At 41.2% G+C, this 13,111-nt stretch overlaps 1 protein-coding gene across 1 annotated transcript in view; it reads left to right on the top strand.

Annotated features, from left to right (window-relative positions):
* The first annotated feature begins 8,264 nt into the window (after nucleotides 1–8,264).
* The window catches only part of LOC108941178 (protein kinase C-binding protein NELL1-like), a 137,895-nt gene continuing 133,048 nt past the window's right edge, over nucleotides 8,265–13,111 (top strand). Inside the window, exons 1-2 of the mRNA XM_018763807.2 lie at nucleotides 8,265–8,700; nucleotides 9,527–9,655. Of these exons, the coding sequence (XP_018619323.1) occupies nucleotides 8,652–8,700; nucleotides 9,527–9,655 (178 nt within the window). The 5' untranslated portion in view covers nucleotides 8,265–8,651. The remainder of the gene's footprint in view (nucleotides 8,701–9,526; nucleotides 9,656–13,111) is intronic.

Genomic DNA, 13,111 nt, shown 5'->3' on the forward strand with positions numbered 1-13,111 from the left:
AAAAATATAGGCTCAGCTGGCTGTTGTCCCATTTACCTGGCCGCTGTGCACCAGTGAGGTATTAGCTGTTTAGGAGGCTCGTTTACCTGCTTCTGACTTGTGCTAAAACAAAAGTAGGTCATACTTTTGTTGTGTGTTCGCTGCACCTGTGAATGGAGTCATATTGACAGCTGATTTCCTTGCTTTCTCAGCTTGTCCTATTTCAGGTTGGCACAGATCTGGAAGAGACATTGAAAAGCTGATTGAATTGCAAATAAACGAGTCCCGGGGAATCAGCTGGGCCCTTGTGATGCTGATCGCTGTTCAGTGTGTTTTGTACCACGCTTCATTGGACTTTTACTTCGCAACCTTAAAAAACATCTTCATCCTTTTGGAAGCACCCCATCAACCAAATTAAAAATGCATCGTCGGTCAAATTAATTATGACTTTAATTTCTAAACAACTCTTGTGTGCACGGTTCAATTTCCAAGCACATTAAAGGCTGTACGTGATATTAAGCAAGAAGTCAATGCGGTACTGGGCTGTACTACTGAACAACTGTCAAACGTAGGCTCACGGGCCAGTAGGTGATCCATAATAGTTATCACAAAAACCCAGACAGGAGGTCTGGAGGTTGTGCTACATTTTAGAAGGAATTTTATGAGTCCAGTATGTTTGAAGCTTGTTTGCAGTTCATGCCGGTAGAAGCTGATGACCACTGCTATGTTTGCACTGGTCTTCATGCTGATCCCAGCACTGTTTATGCTCTGAGTTCAACTCGACAAATGTACAGAGAGCACATGACTCTGACTGCACCTGAAAAATGGGAAGCTCTTCAATTCTGTCAAATAAAGCAGGCAGTATCATAGTACCTCTACCTCTTGTGAAGCCATAGCTGGACCCCATGTGTGTATTTTAATCTAAGAGGAGAAGCATGCTTCAAGCACAGTGTGCAGCCTTGACATTCACTCTACCAGCCACAATGAGGAAGGAACAGGTCTGCTCTGTCATTTTCCCATAGGCTTCAAGCTAATATTTTTTTTTATATCTTGTTTTGTATGCATATGCATGCTTTAAAGACCATGTTTTTACTTTCAACTATTATTAAAAACAAATCCTAGAAATAAGTGAAAAATACACAGATTAACACAGGATTTAGGTTTTTAACATTATTCATTATTGATGATGGATTATCTGACAAAGCTAATCTATATACAGGCACACTCTTCTCACCGCTTTATGAATGTAGTGCTTTCACTTTATCGGCACTGTAATCTGGCACTGAGGTGGAGATTGGATTCGAGCACTGCATTATGTGTTCTGTCAGCAAATGTGTGAAGAATGTGGATCTGAACTGCAGCAACAAGGACAGGACACACACACCTTATTCCATGCATATGAATAGGAAAAGGATGCTTGCAGGATCATCAAGGTCACCAAAACCTTACAAGTAATTTGTAATTTACAGGCCTTAATTCTGAATAGGTTATTGCATAATAACTACAGAAAAGATAATTATCATAATCCTTAATGAAACAATAATGCATGAATTTAGCTGATGCACGGATTAGACATGAGGTTTTAAGGTACCAGCTCAGTTAGGGTACCTCTTCATAGCCTGAATTTGAATATGACTCCGAGTATGAGTTCCTAATCTTTACATTTTTATGGTTTCTTTTAACCCACTTTTAACCCATTTCATGTTAATATATACACAGTACTGTACTTTTTTCTATGTGGAAGAAGCATGTTATCTGTGCAGAGACTGGCTCCTAGCACCAAACTATTTAGTATGTTTACAAATTGCAAAATTACTGCAAAGTATTAACATGCAACATTCATGGCATTTATATAGTGGGTCAGCAGGCAGCATAGGTAGACCTATTGTTTTGCACTTGAAACACCTAGGTTTGAATTACACTCTGCTATTACATCGCTGAACTGATGCAGTAGAAATTCCCTGCTGGATACATGGGTAAGTCACTTTAAGTAGCTTTGTATTAAAAACCTCCTACTGTAAGTGACTTTATATGAAAATGCCAGTTAAATGAATGATAAATAATTGTTGTAGTCACTTACGTGCATCCGTGTTTCTCCCACATACCCTTCCTTGTTACTGAAGATGACAGTTTTATTTAATATTATTTAAGAAAAGTAGCTCTAAAATGCTCAAATATGTTGCTCAGAAACCCTATGTAGTGCCTGAAACTGCGTTGGACTGTGGTGGATTTCCCACAGACTCTAATGGAGGTATTTGTGTGTGACAAAACAGTAGGGCCACCCAGGTCAGCGACTTTGATTCTGTTTAATAACGTAGGACTTGTGACTGACGGAAATAAACTGCTTCACCGTACAGCAAAACACTGAAATTTATCAAACCCCTAGATTAAGTGTCCCCATGAGCTCTGTTAAGGAATATAAAGACAATAATGCTAAAATTTACTGCCTGATGATTGGATCCACAGGGAACTCTTGACTGAGAAATACATGGACTGTGTACCTACAATCCTGCATTCAGTTACCATACCCATAAGATTTAAAATCTTTCTCAGATTAATTTTGCATCTGTAGCTATTGCTGGTATTTTGCAGACTGCTGTTTTGTCTTTCTGGAAAGAACAAAGTTTTAGGTAAACTTGAGTTATCTTACTGCATTCGTTGCTATAATGCACACGGCATTTTTTATGCTCTTATTCAGCCAGGTATCCAGCAGGAAATCTAGTGCTCATTTGAAATGTGCCCTTGTGATCCCAACGGAGACAGCTTGGCTTTGATTTATAAGCTTGCACCAGATTTGGCACTCACTTAGTGAATGATCCACATTATTAAAGTAAAACAATATTTCTGATCCTCATGGATAAAGAGATTACTGAAAAAGAGGCGGTACAGTATATAGCTACTCTAGCAAAATGTATAAATGTGACACAGCACAGCTCAGATCCAGATGGTCTAATATTGCATGCGTCTGGTGAAATAAAATGTTGCACCCGCCTGGGTTTTCTGCTTGGTATAAACACTTAGAGAAAGGAAAAAATATGTGAGAAATGAAAAATGCAATCTCCAGTTGCTTGGTTATACTGTAATATATTATTTGGTTTTTACCATTTCTCTCATTTTTTTAACACGCAGTTCTTAAAATGGTGCTTCCATCTTCAAAGCATTTAATTTGAACCCCACACAATGAGTTATTTAAATCATTTAATGTACAGTTCATTTTTATTGTTTGTTAAAAAAAGCAAATGGCAGTTATGTTTCTTGCAAATCAGTAAGTTCAAATCTCTGCAAATGACACTAACTAGTTTATATTGTATTACTCCAAATGAAAAAATATTCACAGCTGAAAGCATCTGATCTCTACCCGCCCTACACTGAGGGTTCAAACTGATCAGTTGTACATGGAAATTCAAAGATGGAAAAAACAAAAATATGGAGCAAGAAAATTCTTTTACTGTGTGCATTTGCAATGTCCATATTTAAAGTACAAAAAACATGCAGCAAGTTTTAGTTGCCAGCTATTTCAAATAAATGCAAACCAACATACAGAAGGTTGAAGACTATTTATGTACTTGTTAACTTTTTTTCAACTGTATCAACTATTTTTTAAACAAGAAGGAAGCATGGCTGGTACAACGGCTAGCACTGTTGCCTTACAGTGCCTAAGCTGTTTGAGCGTAGGTTTGAATCCAGCTCAGTATGTGGCGTTTGCGTGGGTTTCCTATGTGTACTCTGATCTTCTCCCACATGCAGTTTAGGTGAATTGGACATTCTAAGTTGAACCTTGTGTGGGTGTGTGTGTGTCTACCCTCTGATGGACTGGTATACCCCGCAGCCTAGAACCCAGTGATTCCGGGATGGGCTCTGGACTGCCGTGCCCTGACCAGGACAAGTGGTTAATGAAAGGAAGGTAGATTTTCATAGTTAGAAATCTCACTTACATTCAGCTTTACTGTGACTTGAATGTTTAAATTTTTGTGTGCATTTGTGTAGGTGATGATTAATGGAACGATTGTTTGATTTTAATAAGTATTTGCTCATGAAAGCTGTATAAATGTGTTGATTGTGTAGGAACCTTTTCGCACCTGAAATGCTTTTTTGCAGAATGAAACAGTTTTGTACCTTTGTAGAAAGCTAATTAGTTCTCTGTCAAAATGTGTCATACGAATTGAGAAAACCATAATAAATGTATATTTACACTCTTAATTGTTTTAAATGCATGACAGTCGATGAATGTATACAATATATGTTGTGAGTGTCATGCGATGGACCGACAGCCCATCCATGGTGTACTTTGTCTTGTGCCCTCTGGTTTACGAGAGTGGCTCCAGATCTCCACAAGCATATGTGGATAAATGATTTTTTTTATGATAATGTATGTCAGTTTCTCATGAAATATTTCTTGGTTTGCATGAGTATGAGATACAATGTATAGCAGATGCTCACAGAACCTGTTACTCCAACTGCTGTAATTATTTTAAATGTGAATTTCATCTTGCTTCCCTGTGCTACAAGAAAGAAAAAAGTATATTTCCTTTCTCCTGCATGTTGAATTTCAGATCACTAGGCTGGAAAAGATAGGAATTCTTTGTATCTGCATGGTTGGTGGTTATGATATATCTTTTATGTAGGCTCTATTATTTATTTAAATGGGTGCCTTTTGCTTCATGGCAGCAGATCTGACCTGAAAGAATACTCCTTATTTTAAAGGGCAGTCAGTTGCAGTAAGTGTACAGTTGAGTGACTTAGTGTTAATACTGTTAACTTATAATATAATCTTTGGTGTGTTGTTTCATTCCCTACATTACTACAGTTGAGGTTACAGGTGAGGTCAGAACCACATCAGTTAAACACATATTTGTGTGTATCACAGATTTAATAATATAAAGTCCATTCAAGCTTTGTGCAATGGTGAGAGACAGTTAATGATACAGTTTTGCAGGAAGGCTTTCAGGCAATATATAAAAGTATGAAGGATGAATTTGCTGTACATAAGGAAACATAAAAAAGCTGTCATTGGAACACCGGCACACAGCGAGAGGCCACTCCCGCGATAACCATAGTCGCGACTATCACAACTCCCGCGACGACCACTGTCGCTGTTGCGACTATCACGATCGAGACCACTATTGCGGCTATTGCGGCCACTGTCGCAAGTATCGTGATCGCAATCGACTGTCGTGACCATCACAGTCGCTGTCGCGACTATTGCGATCGACTGTGGTGACAATCATGCAACTGTTGCAACTATCGCAATCAACTGTCGTGACGATCCCAATCACTGTCGCGACTATCGCGATACGACGATCCCGACACTTGGCAAAACTATAGGCCTAACATCGACATGATTTAAAAAAAGTGTAGGGTTTTCTTAAAACACAATTTCTTGTATTTAACATTAGGTGGACAGCTATTATCAGAATACTATTAGATTTTTAATGCAATTCTTACCTTCTACTGAATTACCTGGTCCACTCAGGAGATGCTCTCCAGACCAACGGTCGTGCTTTGCAAAGGGCACGCGCGCTCACTTACTTTGAAGTTGCTCTCATGCAAATGAAAAAAAAAAACTCACAGAAGGCAGAAACAAAAATATGTGAGGAATAAACTTACTATTTCTTGAATGCAAGCTAAATACATGGGCAGCATTTCCATCTAATTTTTTTTTCCCCATAGAAATGAAGCTGTGATAAACCAGTGGAAACAAGCATTCGCAAACAGTTCAGACTCGGAACATACTGAAGCCAACATTTTCTGTCTTGTTTTTATCATCTCGAAAAGAAGCTTGAGGTTTTCTCCTTTTCAAGACAGAAAAAAACATGTATCCCTATGTCATCTGCATAAAATTATTATTTATATTTATTATGTGTCATTCACACACATTTTCAGAACCGCTTGTCCCATACAGAGTCGCGGGGAACCGGAGCCTAACCTGGCAACACAGGGCGTAAGGCCGGAGGGGGAGGGGACACACCCAGGACGGGACGCCAGTCCGTCGCAAGGCACCCCAAGTGGGACTCGAACCCCAGACCCACCGGAGAGCAGGACTGTGGTCCAACCCACTGCACCACCGCACCCCCTACGTGTCATTCATATATATTTAATAAAGCGATAGAATGCTAAACCATATAATACATTTTAACTATATATAATACAATATACTATATAAATAAATATATATTTTAAATAGAGCCTCTCTTTTTCAGTTCAGGTTCAGCAATACACTGACCCAAGAAATATTATTCACATAGTCCCAACACAACTGGATTACGTGAACGTAGATGGATTGTACAAAATGAAATTAAGATGAGACAAAATGCAAAAGAATTGTGTTGCATTAACTAATTTTAATTAAGTCAACTGAACAAGCAGTAAAAATCATGTTGAGTGAACACGGCCTGTTAGAAGTCTAAACTGGAACATTTTATTGCATTGTAATCATATCACTTTTTGATGACTGTGTTGAATTTCGCCTGGACTTTATGCAATTTAATTATGTTCTCATCTCAAACATACATGTATTAAGTTGATTGTAAATGTATTGTTTTAGTATTTTCAGTTGAGCTACTTTCCATTTTTTTCAGTGTGTAATGCTTTCGTTTTATCGCCACACCACTACCCCATCTCCTTGCAGGTGTACTTGCCCTTTGTTGTTGTAGTAAGTGTAAAGTTGGCCGTCACTCTTCACTATATGAAGACCACTATTACGTCCCTTTAGGGCACAGTAACACTGCGAACACAGACAGCTACATCTTAGGACATTGGCTTTGTCACCTAACCAAGCCTTGTGTTGTGCTTTTAGGATAATTAAAAGCCAGAATATATGGTCTTCAGAGCTTTCATCTATCAAAGTGGCAACGTTGTTTGATATGTCAAGGAACTATCCTTAAATGTACAGAAAAGCTACCACCACAGGCCAGATCATCTGAAACACAATGACTCAAATTCACCATCAGAATGGAAGGGTCTTTGTTGTCCTTTAATTTATGCTTGACTGTACCCACCAGATTTCTACTTGGCTGGTAGCCCTTTGAATTCCTTTTAATAAAAGGAGTTAAGCTATTAATTCACGCAGAACAATCATGTCCAGATCCAGATGATCAACATGCCAAAATCTGCTGGCACAGCAAACTCAAGTGCTGGAAAGTAAAACATGAAGTAATAGATGCATTTGGTACTTAGAAGTGATACAAGTTATTTTTGATTTAAATTATCTTCAGTTTTAAATAAATCATTACTTCAGAACAAAAAAATTCAAAATTTAGAAATCTAATTTCAAAAGTGTGAAAATAATTACTCCGTGTAACGTGTAACAGAATTCCTTTTTTTTTTTTTACCCCACATTTGAAGAGGGACTGACTATTCACTAATTTTGATCAAAAAAGTGTAACTCCATTCAGTTTACTTTTTGGAAAAACCTTCTTGTATGGAAATTGTGTGTGAAACTTTGAGAACTCATGATCTTTCAGTAAACACACACATTCAGTACATAATTTGCTAGTATTATAGTTTACCGATTATAGAACATCTTTGAGGGACATAGAAATATTATTTATCATTTGTATTTGTAAGTAACTGAAGGCAAACAAATATAAATATTTTTATGTTAAAATCTTTCACCGCATCATTCGCATGTCTTGAATCCCTTGCTCTTATAGCCATATGTAGAAATGATCTATCACAGCACTATCAACTGGACTTTATTCAGTAATGCTTCACTTGAAAAAGATTTAGAAACGAAAACCTAATGTAATGGTCCCCACAGTTTTTCAGGGACACTTGACCCAGGCAATTACATTGCACGCACATGGCACGGTGTTGAGAGAAGGATCTGCATGATTAATAGAATCTTAGAAGCCCACCTCCCTGGAGAAGCTTGATTGTAGCACCTTGACTTATGCAAAGAAGGCACTGAATTCACAGCACACAGAGGGAAGGAGTCAGACTCGGGGAGACATCTGATAATATAGTGGAAAAACCACATTGCCACGTTCTACTTTCATACATTTTTTTGTACCTCACTAAACAACACACTTTATTCTCATTGCCTCCTACAGTTATTTAATAATTTAGCGACAAAATAATGATGGTCAACAGAATTCTATGTCTTACTGGATCTCATGTACTGTATGTATGTGTTATAATAATGTAACACATGCAACATTTTGACTTTATTATATATGAAGTATGGTTTAGGGACAGTATGTGCTAATAATAATAATAATAATAATAATAATAATAATGAAGATGATGACGACGGTCAGAAGATGTGCCCCCCACCTTGATTAGAAGACAGGACTTGTATATTCACTGTGAATGTAGGGGAGGGATGTTTCACGTGAGTCCCAAATCTTGCCTTCACCCCGCACGTCCGCCTTCCTTTACAACAAAGACTCCGTTATTTAGCGAATATTTGTGACGTACCGTCCGCTGCGTGGGGTGACGGCGTGGTGAGGCGTGGGTGCGCGTGCGGCGGCTGAGTGGGCTGCAGAGCGGGCCCCCGTGCGGGACAGGTGGACCATCCCAGCGAACTGCAGCCCACACCGGTGTGTGTGTCTCACTTCTTCACTGGATCAACTTCGCGTCTCAGCCGAGGAGGGAAGAGGGAAGAGGGGACGGAGGACCGGGGAGCGCTCTGCTGATCCTCAGGAAATCACGCACGCACGCACGCTTTACAGATGGATATTTTCGCGGCGATCTTCCCGGTGCTGCTCGTGACGAAGCCAGGTGGGGGTCCTCGAGGTCGGATCTCAAGGAAGCAGCCCGCACTTTGCGGCTCCCGACGGCTGCGCGCATCTCCTGTTATTGTGGGAATATTACGGTGTCGGTGTCTCGTTCTCTTGTCAAACTCAAACTGCACTTCTGGGGTTACGATCTGCTGTGGGGTTTGGGTGCCGGTGGCAGAGTGGCAGTGGCGGTGGTGGCGGCGGCGGCGGTGGGGGGGCGGTTCATTGTGCGAAGTGCTGCCTCGGAATGAGCGCGCGAGTCAGTTCCGAAAGCGCGTCTCCGGCGTGTTGCTCCGTGGCTCTTGCGCCCGTCGCGTCGGCGTGTCTTGCGTGTAGTCCGTCGTGGCGATTTAATTTTGACTTCACACTTATTAATGTGGAGCCCTGCAGGTGAGCCTGACACGGCGCGCGTGGTGTGCGTTTGTGCCTCGTGCCACACACTGACTGACTGTGTGACATGTGCTCAACTCTCACTGATGTAATTGTGCGCCACCACGACGTGATGATTTGCTTATCGCACCCTTTAAATGGCACACGCTTTAAAATACATGCGTTTTACTCGATAAATCTGCCAGAGACTGCCTTTCACGCGGAAAAGTTAAAACACCTGCCTGTTTTTTTTTTTTTTTTTAAGGAACTACCTGGGGGGTGCTGCCTTTTTTAATGGTTTTCTCTTACAAAATCCAAACTCCCGTCGCCCGCGCTAATGATATTGTTGATTTATTATTCCAGTTTATTCTCAGGTCTTCGTTTATTTTGCTGCAAAAAGGAAAGGAATGCGTTTCATTCGGAGTCAGTAACTGTGTTTCCCCGCCCTTCGTTTCCAGTTTTAGGGTTTGGGGTCGATCCCGATTTACAGATCGATATCATCAATGAACTGGACCTGGCCAACGCCACCTCGGGGATGACCCAGGTGTCGGGGCTCCACAACGGCAGCAAAGCCTTCCTCCTGCGAGGTAACGGAGCGCTCCTCTCTCTCTCTCTCTCTCTCTCTCTCTCTCTCACACACACACACACTGACACAGTGCAGCTCCGCGGACGCGCTGTTTCGCCAAACCTGTGGTCACTCGCGCAACTTGTGGGACAGTTTATGATCCAGCGAGCGCACTGCGACTGCGCTTATTCACCGCGATCTGCCTTCTCCCGCGGCACTGTGTCCCTGTCCTGTCCCCCCTGTCCCTGGACAGCCGTGTGTCGTGTGCCGGCTCTCTCTCTGTCTGTGTACAGCTGTCCCGTCCGCCTCCCTCTTACTCTTCTTGAGCGTGTTATTCTCACGGCTGTGGCGCCGGACTCACTCACTGACACGTTGCTGCACCGCTCTTCCAAATTGGCGAGAATGAGCCGCTCAGGCGCCCGGGTGCGGTGGTGTCGCCGGGTGTGCTCTTGTCTTTCATCTGCTCTGAAGTGAGCTGTGGCCCACGACCCACTGTGCTCCACATACCATGCTTCACCATTCTCCACTGTGCTCCACCGTATATTGTGCTCAACTGTGTAGCAGGCTCCCCGGTGTGCTCCGCTATATTCCACTACGCTCCACCGCAGAACATACTACACTGTACTCCACCTTGCTCCACTGTGCTACACCATCTATACTCCACTATACTCCACTATGCTCCACCACACACTGTGCTCAACTATATTCCACTGCACACTATACTCCACCTTGCTCCACCCTGTGCTCCACTATATTCTACCATGCTCCACCGCACACAATGCTACACTATACTCCGCCATACACTGTGCTGCACTATAATCCACTATATTCTCCACTGCACACTGTGCTCCACTGTACTCCACCTTGTTCCACCATGCATTGTGCTCACTATAATAAACTATGCTCCGCTGCGCTCCGCTGTACACTGTGTTGCAAAGCAGTGTTTGCGGCGGTGCTCAGCGGCGGGACCCCCCGCAACGCGGCCCCATCTCGGACTGTCAGGTTTTATCTTGTTTTTTTGTTTAAATAAAGACCTAACAAAGAACTCATGACATGACTGAGGAAGTGCTTGGACACCATGAGTCTGACTGTCACCCTGCTTTTTTTTCTTCTACTATTATTATTATTAGTAGTAGTAGCACTAGTAGTGCTAGTTTTTGCAATAACAGTGCATTTTGACACAGTATTCAATTCAACTGTTTTAGTTTCCACTGCAGACACTTGAAAATGGACTCAAAGGTATTGTGTGTTTTGGGAATCATCCATTTGCTTCATTGAAAGCCAACTTTGTGGTGATTCAGGGGTTGCGGTCTTGTTTGTGGCGCTGTGTAGGAACTGCACACGTACGTGTGTGTAGGACTGCGTGTGTCACCGTTGTGTCTGCCTCATCCCCAGACACATAGTTAAACACAATTCTTACATGTCCAGGTGCTTCATGCATCAGTAGCTGGCCAAACTGGGTGTTTCGGGGAATCCGTCAGACTCGGGAGGCCTTGATTTAATGTTGCTCAGGCATCAGCTTGGGGGGTCGGGTTTTCCCAGGGTTTCACTCTGTTCTTTCAGTAAATACAAAAGGTGCCGCATTACTGCCACCGTTTCACCGGAGTAACCTTAGATATGTCCAACTGGAAAGAGCTGTTAGCGTGGACGCCAATGAACCACCCTCTTTCCACTTACGTTGTCTGCTTTTATATGCTCCCAAGGTTAAGTTTACAGTCTGTCTTGTTTCAGCCCCCCCCCCTTCCCCCGTAAATGATTCTGTCCACAAAACATGACCTTATTTCAGGAGTACTTCAGGCTGTGAACTCCCTCCAAGAGGGATGGGTGCGTGTCATTTTACATTACATTACTACATAGGTCATTCTGTAGGAATTACAGGAGCAGGTGATTCAGTGCTGCGGAGAGGCAAACAGGACAGAATTACATTTGAAGCATGACGTTTGGATATTGCTAAGTAATTTCAACAAGGTGACATGGCAGCCGGGGACATAGAGGGAATATTAACCTTTGGGTCTTGTTCAACATTGTTTAATTGCCAGTGCAGTGCATAATTTATGAATAACCTGTTAGACTACACCATATGGTATTTACCATGGAATGCACATGTTGTGTAATGAATGTTCAGATTTTTTTTTTTTTAAAAAAACTAAATTAATTGAACCCTGTTGGGGAAACCCAGTGAATTGTGCCATGAAACGCTCTCCACCATTGTCGCTGCATTCATTATATCACCATATAAAATAATTCATATATTATTCATATCTTTTATGGCTTAAGCAGTAAAGTAAAACCATTTTAGACAAAGCTAGTCAGAATGTTTTTTAAACACTATTAAATAACCTGTATGTAAAATGTGAGGACACATTTTTTAATTTGAGTAATGGAGCCAGTGTTAATTTGATAATATATGGTTAGAGTAAGTCAGGCTGAACATTTTTTCATGTCTTGAATATGTAAAATAATGTGTATAATTATGGTGCTCGGTTGAAAATATTTAATAACGACATGAAAAGTTTATGAGAAGAAATTTGTGAAATTTCCTAAGCACACAGTGTGTCAGTGTGGTCAGTAAGAAAATGAGCTTTTGCATTCCTGCTTGATGTTCCACAAGAGGAAAAAGTCGAAGTGGCTCAGAACTGTACTCTGTGTAACCGTTTTGAAAATTAATGCTGAGTTGATTACAAATGAATTGCAAAACATTTTCTCCTTGAGGCTTTTTTTCCTGAAACATTTCAAGTTTATGAGCTATGATTAGATTGGCGATAAATGTAGTCCCATGTTAAAGCGTACGTGAATATTGCCATTGTGAATGTACCTGAATGTTTTTAATTGCAAGGTGAGCTGTTCTTTAATTTCTCCTTCTTGGTGATGAAGGAACACTCATAGGTTTTGATGGCTTTGAAAGAGTTCTGTGGAAGGGGAGGGGAGGACATGTGTTTTTATTCTGGTGCCACACACTGGCAAACATCACTTCTGGGATCTGTGCTGAAGTATAATGGTGACAGTATCATTTGGGGCTGATCCATTAGCAACAGATGGCCATAGCTGGCAGAAACTGCAATGCATTTATGACCTCCATATTAAGTTAATGCGGTAATGTGTCTTTTTCTTGCTATTGACAGGAAATCAATTTAATGCACTCAGAGACAATCTGAGATGCGCAAATTCCTTGACGTAGAAAACTGTTTATAGATATATACGTAATATCTGTGCTGAAATCACTTTAAATTTCACTTTTCTTTTTAAGTTGGTGGGCATTGCTGTTTGTCTTAAAGTGCAAATTTTAATTGGTAAAGCCAAGATTATGGAAGGTTATGTTGTGGCATTTTGTGTCCCTGAACCGGAAAACTGAACAACTGGTATTTATTTCCGTAAAAGATACTGTGCTGCGAGAAAAGTGGTCTGTAAAGGTGAAGTCCTGCATTTTTGTATGTGAGAATAGATGAGAAAATACGCCAGTTGTAATGGTGACAGATGA

This window comes from Scleropages formosus, chromosome 11 (genome assembly GCF_900964775.1).
Source record: "Scleropages formosus chromosome 11, fSclFor1.1, whole genome shotgun sequence".
In the NCBI taxonomy this organism is placed as follows: domain Eukaryota; kingdom Metazoa; phylum Chordata; class Actinopteri; order Osteoglossiformes; family Osteoglossidae; genus Scleropages; species Scleropages formosus.